This window comes from Colletotrichum jinshuiense, chromosome 9 (genome assembly GCF_051148585.1).
Source record: "Colletotrichum jinshuiense chromosome 9, complete sequence".
In the NCBI taxonomy this organism is placed as follows: Eukaryota; Fungi; Ascomycota; class Sordariomycetes; order Glomerellales; family Glomerellaceae; genus Colletotrichum; species Colletotrichum jinshuiense.
The window spans coordinates 382,674-407,883 of NC_139316.1; the positions used below are offsets into that span (position 1 = coordinate 382,674).

Genomic DNA, 25,210 nt, shown 5'->3' on the forward strand with positions numbered 1-25,210 from the left:
CTCGCACATCAATCATCTTCTTTTTCTTCCACTCTTTTTATCTGTTTTCTTCTAAACTCTCCTTCGGACATTTAGGCCAACACATCTCCGTGGCAATTGAACAGTCTTGTCTTCATACCTCGGTCCTCCGGGGCGTCTTACAGCCACGATGAAGGCCATTGAAGCTTTTGTCGACGGACTCAACATCCTGTCTGTCATTACTCTTTACTCACTGCTATGGCTCATCACTCCGAGGCTCCCGAACCCGAGCCCATCGGGCCCAAAGACAAACAAGCTCTATGATGTGCTCATGCGCACCTCGTACATCATCATCTTTCTCCTTGGATGGATCTGGTGCAGCAACGTCATGGCGCACGTGGACAGGCCATACCTGGTCAGCTTGATATCCATTACCTCGAGATCGTTGTAGCAGAATACTGACGTCTTCTAGGATGAAGTCTTTCACATTCCTCAAGCGCAGAAGTTTTGCCAGGGCAGATGGACTGAGTGGGACGACAAGATCACCACTCCGCCAGGGATGTAAGTCCTGTTTTTCAGGCCTCTACGCTTCTCCCTGCTCACTGCTGATGTGCCCAGCTACATTTTTTCAAAGTATTACCTCCAGGTCATGATGCGACCAGAGTGCTCCGTACTCGACCTGCGAGGAGTCAACATCATCGCCATCATCGGCGTCGGCATCCTCGCAACCCACTGCCGCCACTTGATTGAAACCCGACGCAGCGATGCCAAGTCTCCAGCACCCCCCGTCGTGCTGTCCTTCTACTCCATCCACTTGGGCTGGAACATCGCCCTCTTCCCGGTCCTCTTCTTCTTTTCCGGCCTCTACTACACAGACGTGGTCTCGACTTTGTCTGTCCTGGTGGCTTACTACCACCACCTCCGCCGAGTTCGCGAGGAACGAAGCTCTTTTCTGAGTGATTTGACAGCCATTCTCCTTGGTGTCGTGGCTCTTTTCATGAGGCAGACGAACGTCTTCTGGGTCGTCGTCTACATGGGTGGCTTGGAGGCCGTCTCGGCCATCAAGACCCTACGCCCCAAACCCGTGGTCAGGCCCACCATGACGACCCTGAACGATTACGTCAAGTTCTTCGCCTGGAGATACTCCGTTGGCGATGTTCACGACCCGCCTCTTAATACTGCCTGGCCAGATGGTATTTCCCCGTGGCACCCTTCTCCCAAAAGCCTTCCGCTAACGTTTGTCAGACTTGGTTTTCAGCGCACTGAGCATCGGCATCGCCGCCTTGTCAAACCCTTTCCGAGTTTTGAAGAAGGTCTGGCCGCACATCACCACCATGGGCCTCTTCGCTGGCTTCGTGGCCTGGAACGGCGGCGTCGTACTAGGTGGGTTTCGCCGGGCTGCCCTCACGAGGTTTTCATCTAACGCGCAACAGGTGACAAATCCAACCACGTCGCGACAATTCACCTCGCCCAGATGCTCTACATCTGGCCGCTCTTTGCCTTCTTTTCATTCCCACTCTTCCTCCCTTCCGTCGTTGGTCTCCTCCGGTTCGTTCGAGGTGTCTTCAATGCCATCTTCAAGAGTAACACGCCCAAGCCCGCAGTGTCTAGCGATGCCACCCCCGCCCGCAAGCATGCGCTGGAGGCATCCACTTCGTCTGGTTCGTCCAAGAAGCCAAAGCTCAAGAGCCAGGAGTCCACAGAGCTGCATAACTCCGCAGCGAAGCCCTCTGATACCTCCTTCGCGCTGAACACCCTCCAAGCACTCATCCAACAGAAGCTCTACCACCTCTTGCTCACCCCTTTCCTCATTTTCCTGACCCTCCTCGTCGTCAAGTTCAACACAATCATCCACCCCTTCACCCTCGCAGACAACAGACACTACATGTTCTACGTCTTCCGTTACACGATCCGCCGACCGGGCCTCTTCCGGTACTACCTCATCATCCCATACACCGTCGCCCGCTGGCTGTGCTGGGATGCGCTCGGCGGCTGTGGCCAGGGTGGTGTCCTTTCGGACCACACGGACGAATGCTCGGGACAGTACAGCCAGCATCACCCCAGTCCCTTCGACAACAAACCGTTCGGCGCCTCGGGCCTGTTGAAGCGCGTGGAAACCCCGCCGGCGACCGAGCCGCTGGAAGGACCAGACGTGCACTCAGTCGCCGACGAGAAGCGCGGGGACTCGGCTGACCCACTGTACCACCCCTACGCCCTCATCAAGCTCGACGAGCCGACGTCGAACAGCACGGAGCCCACCTCGTCGTCCACCGCGATCCTCCTCGTCGTCGCCACCACGCTCTCGCTCATGACGGCGCCTCTCGTCGAGCCGCGCTACTTCATCCTCCCCTGGGTCTTCTGGCGCATCCTCGTCCCGGCGTGGAGGCTCCACGAGCACGCCGCCACGCACCCGGCCCTCGCCAAACTCGAGCGGCTCCCGGGGCTGGGCTCCATCGCGAGGTTCGGCAAGCAGTTTGACGTTCGCCTCGTCCTCGAGACGCTGTGGTTCGTGCTCGTCAACCTGGTCACCATGTACATCTTCATCGCCAAGCCGTACAAGTGGGTTACCGAGGATGGCTGGACCCTCGACGGCGGCCGGATGCAGCGATTCATGTGGTAGGACAGCCACCATTAATCTTTCACGGCTGCTTAGTTTGCACGTCTCAACAATGAATAATAAAAAATTGTTGCGGTAGAACACTGTATAGCCATTCTACTCCCGGCTTATTTTGCTAGGCTTTTTATACTTCTTTTCTTTTTACGCCTTCACATGTGCATCTAACCCATGCCGGGCTCATAAGAGTCGTTCTGATGAGAGATAAATCATAAATCCGTCCAAACGCCTGTGAACCCCCCGAACAACCGTGGGTTCGGATGTGTCTCCGTTGCAGAGATCGTTGATTTGTTGATAATGCCGTTTGCCCCGTGCCGCCTATGTACCCGAGTCATATCCCGATGTCCTTCGTCATGTTCATCATCCTTTCAATACGCTCCGCCGCGGTCACCCGCGGCCGTTCTTCATTCTATAAGCTCAGTCTGTCCAAACTGAGGCCGTCGTTACTCCGCACCCTACGGACGACGCCCAGCTTGAAGAACTTCTCGTCGCCGCCGGCCGTCCGGCCGCCGATGTACCACTTGTCGGCACCAAGAACATCGCGGAACCCTTCGCTGCTGCTGTCGCTTCCACGCCGTCTGTTCGGGCTGCCGGGTATGGGGACGCCGCCGCGCGGGGAGTGTAGGGGATACTGGTTCACGACGCCCGATGACGAGCGTGCCGCCGTGTTGGCGGCGCCGCTGTTGCCTCCGCTACTTGAAGATACATTCGACGATATGGCCCGCGGCGCCGAGGCGGGGGACTGTGTGGCGTACGATGCCGACGATGACGTCTGGGTCGAGTGCTTATTTGGTTGTTGCGACGAAAGCGTCGCCGCTGAGGGGGACTGTTGTCGGAAGGAGGCGAAGAAGGTGGAGAGGAAGAAGGGTCGTTGGGAGGGCATCGTGTTTATATCTGACCGTGGTGTAGCCGGTCTCCTTCGCCGTTTGGGGGATGATGAGATGCGGTTCGATATCACGACCACCGTGGATGGGCGGTGGGGGTTTGCGTTTTTCCTCGGGAGAGAGGGGAAGGAGGGTGTTATATTTCGAGGCGAGGCCCAACAGGGAGGAGGTTCCCGCTTTGTGGAAAGGATAAATTTGAATCCTCGGTCGGGGACCCCTATTGCCCTTGGTGTGAGACTTCCCAGGTTGCTGGGGATTATGCTGTCATCCGTGCCCGAGCCGGGTCGATGCTGGGACAGGGCGTCCAAGCTTGCACTACAAAACAGTTTCGCACGGGGAAGGGAAACGAGGAGCCGCTACAAGGGCTAAACGGACATGGACAGCCTCGTGGTTTCCGGCGTTTGTCTAGAAGGTATTCCGACGGTCGGTGAAGAAGCGCTGCCCGGAGAGGGGAAACGTCTCGGTCCCGTTGGTGATATATAACGGGAAAGGAAAGGTTGAGTCAGTCTCGATCGTGCGCGCGGTATTTCGATCGCGGAGAAGCCCGGGGGGAGGTGATCGGCGTGTAGGGGTGCAGCAGCGTAGGCGCAAGCGCAGGCAAAGACAGGCAAACAGACAGGTGCTGGCGTGGGAGTGCGGGATGCCGGCGGGACGGAATGGGATGGTGGTTGTGTATGTATGTGTATGCACTGTTGTATGTATGTCGGGTAGAAGGCGGCGTGTGTCGGAGCTGGCTGTTCGTGTGCCTTGTCGAACCCTGGTCCAACGTTGAGCGAAGGACGGCCAAGTACGGAGTATCGGAAGCAGGTTTGTGTGAATGAATCCTGACGTCGACTCACTTGTGGCCCGCCAAACTGGATGAGGGAGGGGGGCAAGGGGAGATACGGCTGGAAAGGGAATGGTGATGGAAGGGGGGCACGGGGTTGTTGCTTGGGGCGAGATGCCGCAACGCTCTACTTCCCCCCCCCATTCGGCCAATACCGGAAACGGGACACTGGGCCTGGCGAGGGCCTGGCGTGCACGGGGGGCTCCACAGTGAGTAATGACGGGGTCACGATAGGTCGAGCGAGCCCCCATTGACAGCCCCGAAGGGGGGAATGCAAAGATACGTACCAGCTGACCTCGATTGTGGGGGGCTTCGGCTTCTTGGGAGAGTGTGGGGCAAACCCCGGTGTTTCCTTGTCCCGTCCATTCAGAAGCCGCTTATCTTATCCGAGGTCGAGTCTCTGGGGCCAGAACTATGACCCGATAACATTGCGCCTACGCATTCATTCCCTCTCTCCGTGACACCTGAACCATGAAGTGAAGTATGACAGTCGACTCCTCAGTGGCTTGCTCCCCAATTCTTGCCGTTTGCCTTTTTGAGCCTCGCGTCAGGGACAGTCGGTCAGAACTCTGACGCCTTTTTTTTAGGTTCTTGTTCCAAACCCATCCATACGTATTCTGTACACCATCCTCCATGAAAGAAGCATGCTCCCTGCTCTTGAGCATGATCTGATAATCCCTTCCGAGTAATTACACAGTAGTCCCTTTGATTCCGCTCCCACCCCATTGGTTGGGCCTGGGCAAGGCTTGCCAGCACTGCGCAGATCTGGAACCGAAACGCCAGGAGACGCAGCTCACCACCTTGCAGGATTGCAGGATTGCACGTCTTCTATGCAGCACAGCTAGGGGCGTGCAGCAACGCTCCCGCAACTCGCCAATGGGGTTTCTGGCTGCGACTTGTCGTTCGGGTGCCTTTTATGTCCCGTCAGTTGTGCTTATCAACTCTGATGACGAGTTGCTCGCTCGCTCGCTGTGTTTGCTCCGAAAGGAACATCGACCTAGCGCCATTTACGCTACCGGTACCTCCTCCCGTCCGTCATGCAAGGTGATCACGGCTAGGTTTACAGGCAACCTGATCCTTTAACCGCTGCATTCACGGGCACTGTGTCGCAGCTCTGGGGTCGACGAGTGTCGCAACACTGGCGGCAACTGTTCTACCAAAAGATGAACCCTGCGTGGTTTTTGGCGACGTCGAGGGGTTCGACGCAACGTCGGAACGGGATCGGTCTTCCTGTCCCCCTGCCCTTGAAATAGGTCTCTTGTTGTGGAGAGAGTGCCTTCGTTGGTTTATTCGTCTGAAGTAATCGGTAACTGACGCTGTTACAAACACCACAACCCCGCAAAGCGCCTAACATCCCACAGATTCGTCCCTCGTTTTCTAGCAAACATGTGCCTGTTCTTTCCCCACACCCAAGACCTAGACACCCTCGATCCGAAATCGCGGTTTGTCCCGATGTCAGTCAAGAGTCATCCCTCGAGGGCCATCGTATGACGGTCTTCCAAACAAGGCTGTATGTGCCCTCCTTTCCAAAAATCCCGAGCCCGAAGTTTCCCATTCCACCACTCTTACCGAGTCAGTCCCGGCCTGTCGGTCCCCCCCCTCTCACAAGTGTCTCGTCTGGTACCTCGATCCCGTTTGACTCTCGTTCGGCGGCAGACCTGCGGGGTTTTGCGGGGTTGCTTGGTCTGGAGTAAGCCACCGCCGGCCTGCAACATTGCGCCAAAGACCAACTTTCCGCTCATCCATTTCTTGGCGTTTCGCTTTGCCGTCTGAGGATGTTGTTTGCCCGTCTCAAGTGACCAAGTGAGGGCTCACGGCGAGTCTGTTGGACTAGATTTACCTTTGGCAGATATAAATAATTTTTCCCCAGTGAACGGAGAAAATAGTGTCCAACAATACCCACGGTTGAGTGATTGAGGTCCGTCTCGGCGCTTGACAAGTATCAAACGCCAGCAGCTCCTTAGCAAGACCTACCGGTACCAAGTTTTGCTCAGACAAAGCGGGGTCCTATCTTGGGGCTCAACGAAATGGATCGCCTTCTTCCCCTGGGTAATGTGGTACCTTTCTTCTTTCAACCACGTGCGGTTATGTTGCCTAATCGAATCCACTGGAGTGCTACAGATGTCGGAAGTTGCCACTTTTGCTCCAAGTCGTACAGTTGTCAGCAAGCCCCTCCCAGATGATTTTGCGTTCCCAGCCTGCGACTCAAACTCAACCCCGCCACCCGCTAACCCCATGATGGATGGCTACACAGCTAGATTGAGTCCGACACTCGAATATGCTAAAACTTGCCGAGCGACTAAGAAGGCACACAACGAATCCAAACCATCAGCTTCAGCCAAGTGGCTGCCATGTTTGTGATGCTAAAAAGGCTGTGATTTACAACTGCCCATCCACACAAAAGTATTACTTATCAAGTCCGCATCCTCACCTAGTGAACGACACTGTCAGCATGTTGTCGTCTCTATACACGTCTCCCATCTTCAGAGTGGACTTGGGGGCAATTCTGAATAGGTTTTTACTGTGACGGTCGAACTGGTCTTGTGCAGCCCCCTTTCGTCGCATTTGCTCCTGTTATTTACCCCCCTACACTCCACTCGCTAAGACTATGATCCTCTGAGACAATGTTTGCCTAGTGGCCTTGGGAGGCGTGCAAATCCCCTCAAGGCTGGCCAAAATAAGCTGCAATTCTATGCCAGCTGACACCGAGGGATCGCTTGTTGTGGCTGTCAAAAATACCATGAAGCCTCATTCGCTGGCCTCGTCAACTGAAGCAGCAGCCATGCGGCTCTTCTGGCAATAGGATGCAGTACTCAGCCCCTCGTGGCTGATCTATAGAAAGCGCCAATAGAGAATTTGTGCCAAGGGAGAAATAATTACTGAGGAATAATTTGTTTAAATCTATCCTTTTATTCTCACCTTCTGAACAACCCGTTTCCAGAATCATGATACCATCAACGTTTTCGCAAGTTAGCAATTGCAGAGCACCGTAGACATAATGAGCGTCCAAGCCGGTGGACGACTAGCCGTTCTGGCCGTCTTTCTCGCTTACCAAAGCCTTTATTTTGCCCTCGAGTTTTCTCTCTTCGTACCGAAGGCTCTGTCCTCCAAACCCGCCGATCCACGCAGAGTTCTGTTCCAATACCTACAGCCGGTGTTGCTCGGCTTCCTCGGGGCCATCATCGTACCCATCATCTTCCAGTTCGATCAGAACGACATAATCGCCCAGAACAGCCAAAATTCCAGCTGCAGAGCCTTCCTCGACCCCGACATAGGTGGCGATGGCATGCGGGTCGCGATCTGGGTCCAAGGCTTCGTCCTCCTCCTGATTGCCTTTATTGGAACATTTCACGACGCCATGACGGGGGCAAAGGAGGTCGGCGCAGGTCTGGCAATAACGCATTTTTCTTTTGCCCTCGCGCTCCTTGCCCAGCTATTGCAGGCGGACCCGGAACGAAGACCGCGCAGGAGGCTCACCCCGGCCAGCGCAATTATAGGGGCCATGGTGCTCGATTCTCAGAACAGCGCGCTGTCTATACAGCTCATCACCAAGGAGACGCTAGCCTCCAGATGGCAGGTCGGGGTTATCGTCGTCTGCCAGACCCTGGGTATCGTCATTGAGCCGATTCTTGTGCAAAGCTTCCGCTCCGGCAGTGGCCCAAACGGATTGCTGGCGCCTGACAAGAAGGATTGCAACTGCCTCTCGGTCTTTTGGTGGGGGTGGATCACGAACTGCCCAAATAGGCCGTCGTATGTCCCCCACAGCGAGATGCACATCTTTTGGGCTTACTATGCCCTGCGGTGCGTATTTTTTGTTCACAGCAGCCTCCACGCGCTGCTCAGCACCCAGCGGTTTCACCGAGCGGAGAAGCATGGGACAAGACTTAAAAAGATCACGTACCCCCAGTTTCGTCAAGATAACCCCAATAGCTACTCTCCATGGGGAGAGAAACTCCGCTTGTGGCTGACAGGGCGATCATACAGGACGTACGTAGCCCAGCCAACGACCGTCTCGCTCATGTATATTGTGTACGGTATGTTCATGATAACGTCCATGGCCGCGGTTGAAATTACCATGGAGAAGGGCAAAGCCATCTTTCAGCTCGAGGAAAATCACGCCTTTACCTTTGGCCAGCTTGTCGCCGTCATCGTTGCTCTTCTCACCGTTGGGAGGGCGCTGTGGCTGTTTCTTATAATGTTTCTCAAAGATGGAACGCTCAAAAATCTACGAAAGAGTAGCTTTAAATGGCCCCTCCAGAACTTCTTCCCAGAGAAGTGAAGTGGTTGACGTGAGGACTGGTAGCCGCTACGAACGGCGAGGCGCAACTAAGATTTACAGAAGGGTGTATGGGTCGTGTTTTGGTAAAGGATTACAGGTACTTATCTGGAATCGGCAGTGATGTTTCGAGCATTAAACAAAAGGAGGCGGCTACTTTGGTTCACCACAGCACTTTTGTTTCGGAAGGGTATTGGATAGATTTGGCAAGTCCAATATTTCATTTGAATATAGATCTATAGACGTATTAGAGCAATTGCATATCGGCACCCGCAGGATATCAACTCTCAAAGATGTCACGTTTAACAAGTTACCCATGATTAGTCACGATCTATATACCGGTAGAGATAGATTGTCTTGGGGGCCTGACATATGTATTACTCGAGTCGTATTTATCCCGTCTTCACTTGGGCCAGACCTGTCGAGTTGTTCGGCCAGATATGCTTCACCCGTTCTTCTTGACTATGTAACTATGATTCAAGAGACTTGACCTGTATACGTAAATGCCATTGCCCCCTTGAAGCCCGGAGTAGCCCCCGGTCGATACCCACTTTCGGCCGTTGAGTCTCGGCCGACGTCTGCGGAGTGGTGAGCCACAGCACGTGATCGGACGAAGATCGGCCGAGGCGCAAGCCACCCATTTCTAAGCGGAAGATTCCAGAACGCAACGACACCCGCACGTCCCGGGCGAAAGTGGGGTCGGGAACGAGAGAAGACCCCTAGAAATCCAATCTCACACCGGGCGCGGGCTGGCGGGGCCCCCGCCTTAACGTGGTCTGGCGAACAGCAGCGACCACACGCAGCAAGCAACAGAGGTACACCGACGGCAGCGGGCAGCGAGTCTACTTACAATCTGCACATCTACGAGGCTGAGACGACAGCGGTCGGTATGTCCAACGGCCCCCTTCACCTGGAGTAATGTTACCGTAATCATCGACGTCGATTCCGACCCCCCGACCGATCCCTACCCTCCTGCACAAGTGGAACAACTTCCCGGCTTCCGCGGTGCCTCTGTCCTGCGTTCTCTGCTGCACAATTCCTTGGACTGGCTCTCTCGTCACCGACGACGATCGCCAAGCTTGCACCATTGCATCGGCACGTTGCCTGCTTCTTTTACCTTCCAGCCTGCTGCCGAACCTCCTGTATACCTGTATTTCTTCGACATATATACTTATCGATCGACTATTTGCACCCCTAGCTCTGGAATAGCGAGCAAGAAATCACGAAACAATGTCGAGAGCAATTCAACTCAAGGAGGAGGGCAACCGCCACTTCCTGCAGGGCGACTATGCCGGTGCCGAGGGCTTGTACTCCAAAGCGTAAGTGCACTCTATATACTGCTGGCCTGTTGCATAGGTCGCCAACCCCGGGCAGGCGACTAGATGAAGAGACAACCAAATCGTCCCAAATACTAATGCGTGTCATTTACCAGCATCATCTCCGACCCTAAGAACCCGGCCCTGTACACGAACCGCGCAATGGCACGTCTCAAGCTTGAGATATGGGACTCGGTTGTCTCCGACTGCGAATCATGTCTCGGCCTCACCCCCGACAACCTCAAGGCGCACTACTACCTCTCCCAGGCCCAACTCGCCCTAAAAGATTTCGACTCGGCCCTCACGAACGCCTACAAGGCCCACCATCTGTGCGTGCAGGCAGGAGACAAGTCACTCGCGGCCATTACTGCGCAGGTCTTGCGCGCAAAGAAAGAGCGATGGGATTGGATGGAGAAAAGACGCACAAGGGAGGCGCACCATTTGGAGATCGAGGTTGTCGAGTTGATGGAGAAGGAGCGCGAGCAAGCTGTTGCCGACGCCATGGACGATGGCGAGAAGAGGGAGATCCAAGCCGAGTGGGAGCAGAAGATTGAGTTGCTGAAGAAGACGTTCGAGAAGAGCAGGGCAGCGGATGAGAAGAGGCGCGAAGTTCCAGACTGGGCTATCGACGACATCAGCTTTGGCATCATGGTTGATCCCGTCCTTGTGAGTTGCGCCCCTGCCCCTGCCCCTTCATTCAAGCTTGCAGCATTGACTAACACGCTTGCAGACCAAAACCGGAAAGTCCTACGAAAGGGCTTCAATCATGGAGCATCTCCGTCGCCACCCCAGCGACCCCCTCACTCGCGAGCCCCTCTTGCCGTCGGAACTTAGGCCCAACCTAGGGCTCAAGCAGGCCTGTGAAGAGTTTCTCGAGGAGAATGGTTGGGCAGTGGATTGGTAAGGTGGCCAGAAGCTTTTGGCATTCGTCCTCTTTCAGGTTGGCGGCGAATCGTGGTTTCAAAAGTTGCATAGCACGGCGTTTAGGTGTTCGTAGGGAAAGGGTATTGAAATGGAGATATGTTTGTGGCGATTGGCTTGCCTATGATAGAGTTACGAGCCGCGCCCAGCATACATAGCATTCGCAGTTAGCAACCAACGGCGAACTCAGCGAGCCTGCCACGCACCAGTGAGTGTCTTGGCTATGTAACATTCTCGGAAAATGTTTGCGCAGTTGTATTTGGGCACTCTTGCTTCTGAACAGGCTTTAGTCTGGGTTGGCAGGCCTGAGCCCATATGCCAACTCGGCCGATACTGCTAATTGGACTGGTGGTAGCGGTTGATAGGGCCAAAAAAGATGTAACAAACCTCCAGAAGCAATGAATCTATCGAGGCTTGCACCCGGAAGCTCTCTACTGCCGTCTTAAATCGCATGGATTGTTTTCGGCCTTGAATACTGTCTTTGTATGACGTCTCTGATTTAAGCCATAAATCATACGTCAATGTACACCTACGCACATAACTTACACGATTTTGCACTTCAGCTGCTCACATAGATCCCTTGGCCTATATGGAAACTCGGGTATGAAGAGTAATTATACAATGTTTACGAACATGCCCTGAAACATGGCATCGTGTCATTTGATGCAAAGGACGATATTGCCACATTATCAGATATTTACGAGCGCCCTGCTGTGGATGCAAAGAATCTACGTCTTTATTTATAATTCACAGTACTCAACTAACGACTTACTCCTGGCATTTGTGTCCAAATCAACGAGCAATATCCTTGTCTAGCAGGTATTCATTGAATCCACTCTCGTGGCATTTATTCTGTTGACTGTCTCGATTCAAAAGTAATCAATCAACTGTTTTAGTTAGCTGGAGTTTCAAAATAGTTATGAGATACAGCTTCTGGCACCTGGTGAACACCCACCCGAAAGAGCTGAAAGGCAGAAAAGATATAAAATTCAATGATTTGCTATTTCCATAGCTTTGCCTGATGTAAAGATATGATGCCAGGGTTGAAATAAAGACTTTGTGTAGGTCTGTTTTAAGAAGATGACACAAGGTGGTACGCTCTCGCTTGCTACTGGAGGTTTCTGGTATAGGAGGTATTGAGGAAGTGCAGTCATAACGGGGGGCTAGAAGTGGCAGAGAGCACTAGGTACAGCGAGTTCAAAGTTTACTGCCCAAGAAGCTTTTCACGATTATCCCAAGAGAAATCCAATTTAGAAGAGCCTATTCTAGAACACCGACAACCCCCCCTAACCAAAACCACAAGCAAGCCAACAAAAGAGTTTGAAGTTTCAATAGCTATCCGCTGTTACCGAACATATTTATTTGCCAGGGCAGCCACGGCCCCATCCGGTAGAGATAGCGCAGCAGTCAGCGTTCTAAGTCAGAAGTTAGCAAATTGAGGTGTCCTAAGATGTGACTCTTCATGTCAGTATTCATTAACTTACGCAAGAAGACCAAGGGACGCCGACATCAGGGCAGAGCTTGATGAACGGGCAAGTGAGGTAGTTCTCGGCCCAGTTGAAAGCTTGGCGAGTGCAGGCACCACGAGTGGAAATGCAGCAGTCGTTTGCTTCAGTGCACTGTGAAACTGTTAGTATCTTTTGACAAAGGGCCACTCGTCTGAAGGACTCACCTCGTCAATGACAGTGCGCGCAGCCAGAGCCTTGGGAGCATCGCGCCTGAGGTCCAGAGTAGCAGCGGCGGAAGTGCCGACAAGGGCAGAGACGAGGCCGGTGATGATGATGGAGAACTGCATCTTGAAAGAGAGAGAATGATTCAGTTGGATGAATGTGTGAAGTTGGAAAGAGAGAATGTCGAAGTAATGAAGACTGATGGTGAGTGAGTGTGATGAGGATGGAGAAGAAGAATGAAATCAACAAGAGGATCAGAGGCCTATTTATCCATTTCTCGGCACGAAAGAAGTTACAATCTTGATCAATGATATGCCACAATAAGGGGATGACGAGGCTTAGCAGTTTCCTCAACAATGCCCTCTCCACCTCGCTTTCGCTCGGCGTGTTCACAAAATCGCACCTAACTCGTACGGCCTGTTGTAAAATCCGGAACCGACATTTAGATTGAATGTCTAGTTTACTTCAAGCCAAGTCTTTACAATGCGAGTCAGCATTTCTCGGCACCCCGATTGTACCCTTACGCGCATGTGTAGTTTGTTCTGTTGCATTTTGGCTTTCCTATAGCCCACGGACATCTCTGCAATGGCAAAGTACCGCCGCGCTTTAGCCCCAGTGTTAATATACTATGGGATACTCGGATCTTAGAACTATAATTATTCGAAGCATAAATCGAGCTCGGGCCAAAATGTGGGTCGTGTGATGTTAGAAAACCGACAATTCAGATGAATAAAACTGGGATATGGCCGCGATGTACGGCACCTCCGGACTTTAAAATCGGCAGTAATGCATTTTCTGCCCGAGTCAATACAGAATTCATGTCAGAAATTCAGCCCTACCCCCTGGAAATGGGTAAGGAGTGGGCCACAGGGCTGGGCGCAGCAACTCAATCTCTTACAATCTGCCTGCCAGATCTTAGTACTTTGCTCGACTTGGCACGAACAGCTGATGGAAATTGACCGAACTTTATCTTACAAGCCTCTGAGGCCTATATGCTGTAGGGGCTGTTCATCCGACGCTGAGGAGAGATCTGGAAACGAGGGCGCTTGGGCTGCTTCCCGCGGTTAGTATTTTTCGCCCCCACAATGTCGTCTCAACTTGACGAAAATCGGCACTCTAGCCCGTTACATAAGGATCCAGTCAAATTAATACGCGGTTGCAAATGACTCTGACGCCCGCTGGAAAGACTGTGCTCGCATCTTCAACTGCGCCCTTGGCGCTTTGTAGCGCAAATTTGATGGCAAAATAACGAAACCGACTTGCCCCATTGAACGGAAAAGAGTAATTCTTGATGCCTAATGTCACAGCCACCTAGGATACAAGTCGCCAAGGGCTTGTTGTACACACATGTTAGTCACTACTGACATCGAGTGTCAAGGAAGTAAGGTAAAGTTAGTGAACTTCAAAGAATCACTCGAAATATAAATACTAGCCCTTCAACCATCCAAATATCTCATTCCTTCATCAGTCTCACATCAACTTCCACAACAACCATCACATTCACCACATTCACTTCTTCACATTCACTTACTTACTCTCACGAGCTTAACAAATTCATTCATTCAAAATGAAGTTCTTCCAGTCCATCGCTATTCTTGCCCTTTCCGTCACTGCGTACGCCGCTGTGAGTTACATTCCTTCCGTTTGAATACGATTATAGATTACCCTTACTAACACAACGAACAGTGCACCATCGACGGCACCGACCCCAACTGCTGCTGGGGAGGTGATCAGGGCTCTGATGCCTGCTCTCGTCAGAACGGTGGCATGGGCTGCATCCTGGGAAGCGAATCGGGCAACTTCTGCATCAACATGGGAATTCCCAACTCCCAATGCGTGAGTTCACCTTCGAATCTGACCAGAGTGGAAAGAGTCTATTTACTAAACCTTGGAATGAATCAGGATGCCGACTGCTGCGATACTAGAACTGGTTGGGGAAAGCCTTGCCCTAAGGGCAAGAATCGTTGCGACCCGGACTCTGGCTGCCGTTACTAGATCTATGGCTAGCTAGTTCAGTTTCATGTTACCATAGGTTTGGATGGGATTTGTTAGCGTGCCGAGATTCAAAGGAGTTTCTTTTGATTGTTCAAACTGTACTACTAGAGAATGTCACACGTATTGGCTTAAATTGAGTTTTGTACTTTGAAATCCTGCAGCAAAACAAATACTTTCGTCAATTTTGCTCCCACACTAAAATCCAGAGCAAGAAAAACCATCCTCAACTATACGATGGCATATAATGATATTCAATGACGAGCGATCGCTCGGGGCATTTCTAAGATGTTTCTGTTGTACAAGTATAGTGTTTTGACATTGTTGTGCAACTGTGTGAGAAGTGTAAGATCTTGCAGCTTGCGACTCTTTACATTTAAAGTATACGCTTATAACGCAGAGTATTGGCGCCAACTGGAGACAGAATAGTTCAGTCTTTAAAAAAGTGCCTAACAGACAGTTAATTTCGTTGAGGAGAAAGCCGCATACAAACGCTCACAGACATCAACTTGAAGCAACAACGCTAGGAATATGGGTAACTTTGAACTAGTTGAATTAAGATGCACGGTTGTCTTATGGGATTCAAAGTGCTGTTTTTGTTTTATTTTTCTATTTATTTATCAAGAATTGGTACCGCTGCTTGTAAAACGCCTCTTTTCTGACAGATTCTACTGTTGTTTGCGTGATCTTTTCAGAGTGCATCAGGGACAGACTAGCCACGTGCCAGGACAAGTCTAAAGGACGATTGTTTACATAAGAAGAAATCCACTCTGTAGCATATCTAGGTATTCTTCGAAGCAAAGTAGCCAGAAGTTTAACCCTAATCAAAGGGCCTTCGATTGACTTGTGCTACGATTCTAGCGTTCCGATTGACTGAGCCCTTTTACTCCCTGGTGCTCAAGATTCAGTATTTGATATATTTTCTCACGATGGTACAAAATAAGCCACGAATCAATTCTCCCAGCCGGAATAAGGCTGCTGAATTAAACCATATGCAGGAGAACGGGAGGAGGCAGTCTGAAGACAAGGTATGTTGTGGCTGCCTTGAAATGGAGATCGAATACACCCAAAGGACACCAACTTCCGGAGTCTCCAGTGCAACAGAATATATTCGAGGCCGAGAGAGTATGTACTTGGAAACAAACTGGTTCCAATGAAAAAGGAACTGACTGAAGCGAGACTGTACGTGGCGAACGCTTAAAGCTACCCACATTCCTTATGCCCCACTCTACACCGTCTTCCCACGGATGATATCGGCAGCCTATATGATGACCAATATTAGCATATTATTCTAGCACGAAAGACTGGAGATTAATATTGGCTGTAGCTTCTTACCCTTTCAGCAACGGCATATACTGTCGTCATAGTGTGAGCTGCGGGAGCCAAAGGCATGATACTTGCGTCCACGATACGTAGGCCGCTAATACCGTAGACCTTTAGGCTACTGTCAACAACACCACCATCTTCCTTGGCACCCATCTTGCAGCTGCCAACCGGATGGAAAAGGGTAGAGCTCTGCTGGCGGACAAAATCGGTAATGGCTTCGTCGGTAGTGACATTCGCACCGGGAACAACCTCGAATGGCGACAATTCCTTGATTGCGTTGGTGGCAGAGAGAGTACGAGTGAACTTAACGCCTTCCACCAAAAGTGAAATGTCGAGAGGGTTCTTGAGGAAGCCTGAATCCGCGATAGGGGCATCAAAAGTACTGGAAGACGCAGCTTTGAGACTACCCCGAGAGTAGGGATGCTGAAGACCGAGAACAAATACACCATCGGACCAGATAACCTCGAGAAGACCAGAATCGGTGGCGAGAAGACGTTCATTGAGGACCTTTTGCTGTGCCTGGTACCCCTTCAAAACTTCAGCTGGAGTGCCGGAGGGAAGAAACGTTGTGCCGTCTTGTGAAGTAGCCTGAGAGCTGAGAGTTTCGCCGGCCTTGGAGTATGTCGAAAGAGGGAGGAAAGCGAGAAAATCGCCGGTCGGGGAGCTAAACGGACCGTCCCTCTGGCTATCGTACTGGGTGCGGGCTTCGGCGGCGAACGTTGCATTGTTCTGCAAGATACTGCTCTGAAGCAACGTTGTGTTGACTACACCATTTTATTAGTTTTTGAGGCACGACACGGAATCATTTTGGTATAGCCATACTGGTGTTGACAACTGTCAGAAGAACGTGGTCTTGAAGGTTCTGACCAACAGCAGGGAGATCGACAACGGTTGGCACATTGATGCTAGTGTGAAGGGCAGGGTCTCCAATGCCAGAAACCTGGAGGATCTGGGGAGTGTGGAGGGATCCAGCAGCAAGGATCACTTCCTTCTTCACAGTGGCAGTTTGAGACTGCTCATCCTTGCTGGCAGCAAACTAATTGAAATATGCGTTAGTTTGGCACTTTGCCCTCTATATGATGACTTCATACCTCAACACCAGTCGCCTTTACTGAATCTCCTGAGCCAGCGGTTATAATCTTTGTGACCTGGCGTCCTGTAAGGAGATGAAGGTTTTCGCGGCCGATAAAGTTATCGTAGTAAGCCTCCCTGGCAGACGAACGAGTCGCATCAGAGTCCTGGTTGTGAGGGCAGAAGTAACCGCCGATTGGGCTACCATTAGCCTGGTCCTTTGCAACGGGGATACCGAGTTCCTTAATGCCATCAATCATAAATTCTGCCAATTTTAGTCAGCATATGAATACATCATAAAACAGAGGCTTATTGGCGCAAGAACTCAACTGGTAGTGGGCCAGATGAAAGGCGAGTACGTGACATGCATCAATCCATCTTTTCCGTGGGCAGAGTCGTCAACCTCGATACCCCATTCGGCCGCAATATCTGGCGTGGGAGGGGCGAATTTTTCGTTCTGAGACTGTTAGTGTGCTGCAATTAGCCTAGTACAGGAGTGTTACGCTCTTACCTTCTTGAAGTAGGGAAGCAAAGAATCCCAATTCCATCCTTGATTTCCAAGGCTCTCCCAGCGATCGTAGTCAGACTTTGAACCTCTGTCGAATACCATTCGGTTAAGCTTGGTTGAGCCGCCTACAATCTTGCCCTGGGGAATGGAAACAACCCGGCCACCAAGAGCGTCATTGGCGACGTATGTTGTATTCCAATCGTATTTTGTTCCGACCGCCCCACCAGCCAAACCGGGAATCTTGACAAAATCCTCACCCGCATCACTAAAAACCCCAAATTAGATTCTCGATTATAATTGAGATACAGGTAGAGAAGTCTTACAGATCACCAGCCTCGATAACTAAAACAGTCACATCTGCCTTGAATTAGCCCAGGGTGCCTCTTACAACCCAACAAGTTGAGCCTGGCCACGTCACTTCACATACTGGGGTCTTCGGAGAGCCGGTTAGCGACAGTAAGTCCGCTGGCACCGGCACCGACAACAATATAATCGTAGCTTGGCAGCAGTTGGGTATCGTTTTTCCGCGTTATACAAAATGAAGGAGAGGATGGACGAGCAAATACTCCGAGGAGCGGCATAGCTGCCATAGCAACGGCAATCCTCACGGCGTGGGGCATCGTGACTAGCACCTCGGCAGGATTTTAACGAACAAAAGAATGAATATTGGTGCGTATGTACAGGGCGTGAAACAATAAGTGAGTTGAGACGGGAAGAGTTGCAGGATTGGATCGACTCGGTACGACCCGATATAAGATTTTGCCCGCAGCGAAAACGGGACTGCGTCATCTGATAAATAAGCCGATCTTCTCTATCATTATTATGTTGTAAGTCTCCTTGCCGACTATGAACTTTCTTCTCCACCAGAGTCAGGGGTAAACAGAGCAAGCGAGAGACAAGCGCCGCTGGCGTCAAACAACGACATATTGGTGTAGCCCGGATCACGCCTGCGTCAGCAGAACTGTCAAGCGCAAAACAAGGGGCCACAAGCGGACCCATGGCAACTAGATGGAATAATCGGACGACCAAGACCAAAAGTCGCTTGGCTATTTCGGCAGAGGGGCTTGGGGTGGCGTAATTGTGTGTTACCGATTGCTCGGTCAGCAACGTCAACTGTAACTGTCACACGTGCTTGACAGGCGTAGTGAACCTAAGCCGGTTTCTGGGACAGGTAAACCGGAAATTGCGGCTGGAAGGCAGTTGCGAACGATGTGCCGAAGCATGGATATTGATTCTTTTTAAAGTTCGTGCTGGTTGAAACGGCGAGGAGCAAGTTGCGAATTTCGCCCCGCGACCCCCCAGGTGATTCCCCTGAACACTGGCAAATGGCTCAGCTGAGCCCATGTTGATGATAAATAGTCTTTTAAGGTTGATGTGTCCAGGATCTGCACAGTGATCCTCACTTGTTGCACAGCTTGTCTATGATGTACGCTGCAGTTATTAGCACATGGAGATCGGGGATGATCGTCGACAGCCAATTTGTCCCATACGCCGAAAAGATTCCCAATTAGGATGTGCGGCACCCCAAATTACCCCGACCCCGCGGTTCAGAGACAAGGAACCCCAGACTAGATCCCGGCCACCTCTTGCATCCCGTCCGTCACACCTAGTCTTAAAAGTCGGCACACTGCCGATGTAGCTGTGGAGTCGCTATCCCTCTAACCTGCCTATTTGGTACTGCCTTGCGGTCCCTGGAAGTATTCAAATTCCGGGTGCTGCAACAGTATGAGATGTAAGACAGCCCATAGGATTGAGCATGTTATTTGAAATGAATTAAAGAAGCAATTGAGAGTCGACAAGAAAAATTGCATTCCTACGTCGTGGCCGCATTTGCATGATGCGGCGAGTGTTTCCATAGTGGCCGATGCCGGTGATGGAAACAGTTTTGCGCCACATCGTAGGGGGCCCCCCTCCAATGTTTCCAGCAAGAGTTCATCTGAAATGAGTGCCATGTGCTATCCACACCAGACAAATCGAAAATTTTGAGCAATCGAGAAGCAAACAAAGTTCAGTTTCTGAACTGACCACATCGGATTATGGGACGGGCATATGCAATTAGCATTTTATTTTTTCCCATTCAGTGTCTCTAGAGGCGTCATATTAGGAAAGCCAAAACAAATCGACGAATGGGGAGGACACAGGGGACATCAGGTGCCATGGAATAGAGCTGCCGTTGCAGGAAAAAAATCCTTTATCAAGACTTGATGTTTCTCCTGGCGTCGTTGAGACCTCAAAATAACGATGGGAAACGGAACCCGTATTGCTTAAGAACGACGTATAGGTTAGTAAAATCGAAAGAAGGGCATATGAAGGGGTATTGACCATCACTGTGAGCATAAGATGAACCATTTCAAGTCTCAGGGTGAATCACTTTAATATATTATAGTTTTACACTATCATGGACGATACAGGCGAAATGGCTGTTCCAATCATGCAGTAAGGGGCCATACTGCCATCAAAAGGTTGTCCTGCTACATAAAATATTTATCTCTCTCGACTTCCAGAGGCTCCTATTCTAGATTTCTGTTACATAGAATTATATTGAATCTTTCTTTGTTACAGCAATTAAACACTTACCCCAGCTATAAGGCTTCAAAACCAGAGGTGAAAGCTTTGATTTGCCCACCATACTCTTCTTCAAAAAGAAACATACAAGATACCAGAGGTCTAAAAAAAGAATTATTTAGTCGACTTGATGGGTGCTAAGCTGAAGATTCAGGCCACTTGTTAGCTACCACGAGAAAGCCAGAAAATTATGCTGTTACCAACTCTTCCCTAGCTATCAATAAGTGCCCCAGAGACATCGAATTCATTACTTGCAGCGTAAGCCACCGGAATACAGGATGCCTTGTAGCAATCATTATTTGACCTCAACATATTGAAAAAAAGTTCTCCATCGGGCCAGATCTCAACTTGATCATATACGTAGTTAGTTAATCATTGTAATCAAATGCGATTATACGGGCATGACGGCGTCATATTACAATCTATCATCTTTTCTAAATATTTCAGACGTGATCGCTTCTATAAATGAATACGTTCAATTGAAGTCAAATCTTTGTTGGAATCAGGTGCGGCAGATCAGCCGAGAGAGTTCATGCGACACCCAAATATGGCCGAAATATAGATCCCCGGATGGCGCAAAGACCTGAAAGTAATGTGGTACGTTGGGACAGACAACCCATGAATGAAGCCTAGACTCAACGCAGCAACAATACTCTGCGCAGCAACTTAGTCAGTATTAGTAAGAGTTTCACCAGTGCCCTGAGTCAGCATACCATTCGGCAGCCTGCCGACTTGAAGAAGGCAGAGAGATGGTCAAAGCTGCTTAGCATCGAAGTAAGGTTATATCGGCATCTTGAAAACTGTCATGCATCGAACAAACTAGTCGGCATCGTTCATCTCAAGCCTCCAAACTCTAGACTAGGCGGCCAAAATGCTCGATGACTGGGGCGATATGCATACAGATAATGCTGTAATAATTTGTGGGGAGGCCAGCCAGAAAGTATCGTTGGAAATTCATCCGCGTATCCGGCTCATAAACGCTGGCAGCTTGCTTCTACCCATCTGGAAACTAGAAATCTTGAACACGAAGCTTCATCACGGCCTCGCTACAACGTAGAACATGAGTTAAAACTGCCAATAACCGATACCTGGCTGGATGATATGTGCGAGCACGGCATAGCGGCCGACAATGGTGTTTCGCCAATACAGGTCAGAATATAAGTTCCCTTTCGGGGCGATTGAGAAGACGCATCGAGGAAAATCCAGTGTAAAAAAAAAAATTCCATTCAATTTCTTCCTGGGTTTGCAATTCCCACACATTCACGACTAGATCCCAGCTATCTTGATGTGGATGTGGCGGCTCAGTGGATTACTGCGCTGATCATCTATCAATTATGAGAACCACGATCAGCTTTGTATGGCCGATCTACAGGCAATAAAGTATTTTTGTATCTTGAAGTAAATATTTCATATTTTCTATTTGCTTTCCACACTTCCGGGCAACACTTACAGAGCAGACTGCGTTGGCCATGGTCAGAAGCCTTAGAAACATATACTCCCAAGCCAGTAGAGACAAGATGTTTCTGAGCATAGTTATTCGGTGTTATTTTGAACACCTGCGCGCCTAATTATCTTGTTCATCGTCCAAGTCAGGCGATGTATGGCGCCACATAAGACGCCAGAACAGTGGTATGTAGACGTGGAATGTGACGGGCTGTGTTATCGAGTTCGGTTAGTGTGACGATCCATAAAAGTCAAGGGAGGAAACGGGCATAGTTTGAGGGTAGTTTGTAAACATTTTTATGACAGGTTGTCCAGAATACCGAACCAGAACGAAGGTTAGATGGGGGAAAGTCGGGATTTGGGCAAAACGATCCCTACCATGTCATAGTTTATGTCTATGTTTGACAACTAGGATTTACAGAATTAGAGCTTTTCTCAACAAGCCTCATGCCAGCTTATTTACACAAGCCATGTTTCAATGGCAGGGAAAGTTCGGTCTATATAGTCCCGGGGATATGACTCATCGACCTACTTCCAAACCATTCTGAAAGCAGAATAATCAAACATTGTAGTAGATGGACACCAAACTTCTTGTAGGAGCTCGTTGTCTGAACGTCAATTTTAGTCGTAGTAGTCGGTGTCGCCGATGTCATCGGCTCTTCGAGAGGAGTTCCTCAGTTCTGCTTAACGTGATAGGAGTTTCTAATTGCCAAACTGCAGCCATTTTCAAGGGTTGGGCTCTAAGAAAAGGAGTGAAAACACTGGAGTGTCTATTTTGTTGCTTCTTACTCTAGTGGATGCGTCTATTTCCTACCAAGGCCGACGCCACCAAGAATCCGGCCATAACATACACCAGTGGCAGGCATTGGTTACTTCAACGATAGGGAGATTGGCAGACAAGAACGTGGTCTAGAACTACATAGTCTCTCAATCAAAGTAGCCGAAATCGTCGCGTCATGTGCTAAGTTGGGAGTCACTTGCATCTCCTAGGCCATGTATTGGCGTATGATCAAGGCCCCTCCAAGTCTTCATTCGACTGGTTCGGAGCGACTGTCATTGAATCCCGCGTGGACTAAGACTTTCTACACAACCAATTCCCCCCAAGTCCCTGCCAACCTAAAGCTGTACCTTCGTCTTGGAAAAATCTCCTAAAGGAAGTCTGAATTCACCAGATAATAGCTAGTGCTGCAGCTCGGAGTTGATCCCATAGACCTCCCGCATCTAGTAACCGGCACTGGCCGAAGTACTACTCATCTCACGCTGGAATCCTCTTGGTGCCGATCGATGAGTCTGTCAATCTCAACAATAGAAAAGGGGTAATCTTCTGGATTATTTGCTAGAGACCCCGGATATTGACCTTCAGGCCATCTGCAAACGACCTTGAGAACAAGATGTCGAATGGCGTAGGTCAAGGACGGAGGTTGGCCACTTTAACGTATTGCACGCACCTTAGGTAATAACCACGAGAAGTATCTGTTGGATTACTCAGCCAGAATACAGGGAGCTGGCCAGCAGCAGCAGCCGGCCGTGGCAGCGGAACCCGGAGATCCAACCTCCGGGCTGCCAACAACGACATCTTCACTACTGCTACTGCTGCAAACCTACCTACTTTCTTCTTCTACACACAGATATACAACCACCAGAATACAGTACCAGTTTTGACCTTTCGTTACCGATCGTTGCTTACGCACGATTACCTCCCGTACGGGTAACCTTTGATTCCAACAGTATCTATAGCCTGTGTGCGTCACAATGATGATTTCAATAGGCAACGTTTCGTCTTGGTATCAAATTCTCTTAATTGCCCGAGGTTCGATTTAAGGCCTTCAGAGACAGTATCTGTGCGAATATGCGCATTAATCAAGTACTGGAAGCAAGCTTACCATGAATCAGATCTTATCTCGACTACAGCAGCTGTGATAAACGGAAGAACTCTACAAATGAAGGCGCCCAGACGACCGACTACATCGAGATCAAGTGAGAATATGGCAAGGAGGATGGGGAGGGATGAGGGAAAGAAACAAGTCAGAATAGAGCTGTCTATCAGTGTTGCTCACTCTAGTTACTTTGGGGTATTGTTTGGTGTTATTATCAACAGGGTATGGGAACTGGTATGGAGACATAGTGATTCCCACGCCTAAGGGGCCTGTTTTAGTAGGTAATGTGACATATTTTTCTTCTAGATTGAAATCATTCCCAAGCGATGCAAAAGTTCGGAGACTTCGAGCAACTGAAACGAAATGTCAGATCATTGTAGCAATCTGGCAAGTCCTGGCATATATATTCTCAACACTACATTCTTATTATTTTGCCATTGCTGCTTATCAGCTTCAGCGAGCCAGAACTACACAACAGGTTTCAGGATCACGGCGGGAGCAGAGCCATGGCTATCGATGCACCTACATCTTGTAATTGCTGCGGAGACAGTCCAAAGTGGGCTAGAAGCAAGCCGGCATGTTCAGAAGTAGTCGCCGTCGCTATACGAAAAAAGTACTTGTTAGCTCCACCGCAACTTAGTTTCCTGCTGCGATGTCATCTTGCATTCAACATTGTTGCTTTTCATATCAAGGAGAGCATATAATAGACGATTTGGTTGGCATCAAGAATGCTGCATGCATTTCTGATACAAATATCCGTCTCATGCAGAAATGCCTTCTAGAAAACAAACATCATACTTATAGTAACATCGAAGGATTCATTTACCTACTTACCCCTACCCACTTCCTAACGTAGGTCGCGAAACCGTCATCAGAAAAGGAATAGGTATCCATGTGTGCTGAATATACGCAACGACTTACCATTGCCCCCAAACATCGAGCTAAAGATGGTCAGAAGAGGCTGCAGCTGCACCAAACAACTATTTAAAATGAAACCCAACCTTCTCAAAGACAGTCTTGTCAACTTTGGCAAATGTACAAAAACTTCCAAACGATTGCAGGATTCAAATAACTGGCTTTTCTAGGCGCTGGTTACCTTATTATTAAGATTAATTGAACCAATATGATGAGACTTTTACTGGTCTACTGCCAGTTGCAAGTAAAACATTGACTTTACTTTCCCCCTCCCTTAGATCTTGCTGCTTTCTCAATATCCTAGGCCCACAAGCATCATTTCCCCTTTAGTGCAGGCCTCGCTTCCCACTTGACCCAAGTCCTGTTTGATCAATCTTGCCTGAAATATTTTGAAACTCCATAGAGTCCTGCGCGTAGAGTTTGGATATCGAAAACACTGAGTCTCTGGCTTTCGACGTTTGCAAAGGGGGCATCTGGCGTTTTCTAGCCACAAAGACTTTTCGGCTTTTATTGCCGCTTTGTGATGTGCGTTGGAGCTAAGCACTATAGTCACGAGGCGTCCATGCACAGAGCGGCGGTAGAGCCCCAACCAACATGGCATAACCCGTCTCCACGATATTCTGTGCTCAGAGGTCAGCAGAGCGGAGGTTCGGAGTCCTAGCCGCGGCGGTGAGTGCAGGCAGATCTGACGTCGCGGCGGGCCCTCGGACTTGGCGACGTTCGGAACTGTTGGCCGCCCTTGGAAAGCCGGTAGATGGGCGTTAGAGGTTGAATCTCCCCGCGGGTTACTATGGAGCTGTTGCGGGTTATTGCGGGGGGCGGGGGGTGCGTTAGCGCCAGTAGGCTGCTGTAGCTCAACGCAGGCCGTTCCACCCCTGCCAGGGTGCTGCCGGGATAGCTCCCCAAAGCTACCCGAATGGGGTAAATATCGCCGGCTTGCGCCCAACAAATCCAATCGGGTACCTCTGATATGATGTAAAGCAAGACACCCCGAATGCACCCTATCGTCTGATATAAATATCACAGCGGGAAGCTCACCGAGCTCCTT

At 50.2% G+C, this 25,210-nt stretch overlaps 7 protein-coding genes across 7 annotated transcripts; 4 read left to right on the forward strand and 3 right to left on the reverse strand.

Moving 5' to 3' along the window:
* Nucleotides 1–148: 148 nt before the first annotated feature.
* Nucleotides 149–2,578, forward strand: EsH8_IX_000106 (dolichyl-P-Glc:Glc(2)Man(9)GlcNAc(2)-PP-dolichol alpha-1,2- glucosyltransferase; the record flags this gene model as incomplete). Its single annotated transcript, XM_083266442.1, has 5 exons — nt 149–373; nt 431–519; nt 577–1,151; nt 1,204–1,341; nt 1,392–2,578. 5 exons carry the CDS (start codon nt 149–151, stop codon nt 2,576–2,578), a joined length of 2,214 nt encoding a protein of 737 aa, XP_083130007.1.
* A 403-nt stretch (nt 2,579–2,981) lies between these two features.
* On the reverse strand, nt 2,982–3,455 carry EsH8_IX_000107 (uncharacterized protein; the record flags this gene model as incomplete). Its single annotated transcript, XM_083266443.1, has 1 exon — nt 2,982–3,455. One exon carries the CDS (start codon nt 3,453–3,455, stop codon nt 2,982–2,984), a length of 474 nt encoding a protein of 157 aa, XP_083130008.1.
* A 3,825-nt stretch (nt 3,456–7,280) lies between these two features.
* EsH8_IX_000108 (uncharacterized protein) lies at nt 7,281–8,561 on the forward strand (the record flags this gene model as incomplete). Its single annotated transcript, XM_083266444.1, has 1 exon — nt 7,281–8,561. The coding sequence occupies one exon, from the start codon at nt 7,281–7,283 to the stop codon at nt 8,559–8,561; it is 1,281 nt and encodes a 426-aa protein (XP_083130009.1).
* Nucleotides 8,562–9,788: 1,227 nt separating this feature from the next.
* Nucleotides 9,789–10,778, forward strand: EsH8_IX_000109 (uncharacterized protein; the record flags this gene model as incomplete). The annotated part of the gene is made up of 3 exons (XM_083266445.1): nt 9,789–9,877; nt 9,991–10,540; nt 10,605–10,778. 3 exons carry the CDS (start codon nt 9,789–9,791, stop codon nt 10,776–10,778), a joined length of 813 nt encoding a protein of 270 aa, XP_083130010.1.
* Nucleotides 10,779–12,153: 1,375 nt separating this feature from the next.
* EsH8_IX_000110 (uncharacterized protein) lies at nt 12,154–12,590 on the reverse strand (the record flags this gene model as incomplete). Its single annotated transcript, XM_083266446.1, has 3 exons — nt 12,154–12,210; nt 12,280–12,414; nt 12,468–12,590. 3 exons carry the CDS (start codon nt 12,588–12,590, stop codon nt 12,154–12,156), a joined length of 315 nt encoding a protein of 104 aa, XP_083130011.1.
* Nucleotides 12,591–14,032: 1,442 nt separating this feature from the next.
* On the forward strand, nt 14,033–14,460 carry EsH8_IX_000111 (uncharacterized protein; the record flags this gene model as incomplete). The annotated part of the gene is made up of 3 exons (XM_083266447.1): nt 14,033–14,089; nt 14,152–14,301; nt 14,368–14,460. The coding sequence occupies 3 exons, from the start codon at nt 14,033–14,035 to the stop codon at nt 14,458–14,460; spliced, it is 300 nt and encodes a 99-aa protein (XP_083130012.1).
* A 1,225-nt stretch (nt 14,461–15,685) lies between these two features.
* Nucleotides 15,686–17,982, reverse strand: EsH8_IX_000112 (GMC family oxidoreductase; the record flags this gene model as incomplete). Its single annotated transcript, XM_083266448.1, has 8 exons — nt 15,686–15,718; nt 15,793–16,547; nt 16,606–16,819; nt 16,875–17,119; nt 17,185–17,311; nt 17,366–17,627; nt 17,686–17,719; nt 17,790–17,982. The coding sequence occupies 8 exons, from the start codon at nt 17,980–17,982 to the stop codon at nt 15,686–15,688; spliced, it is 1,863 nt and encodes a 620-aa protein (XP_083130013.1).
* Nucleotides 17,983–25,210: the final 7,228 nt, after the last annotated feature.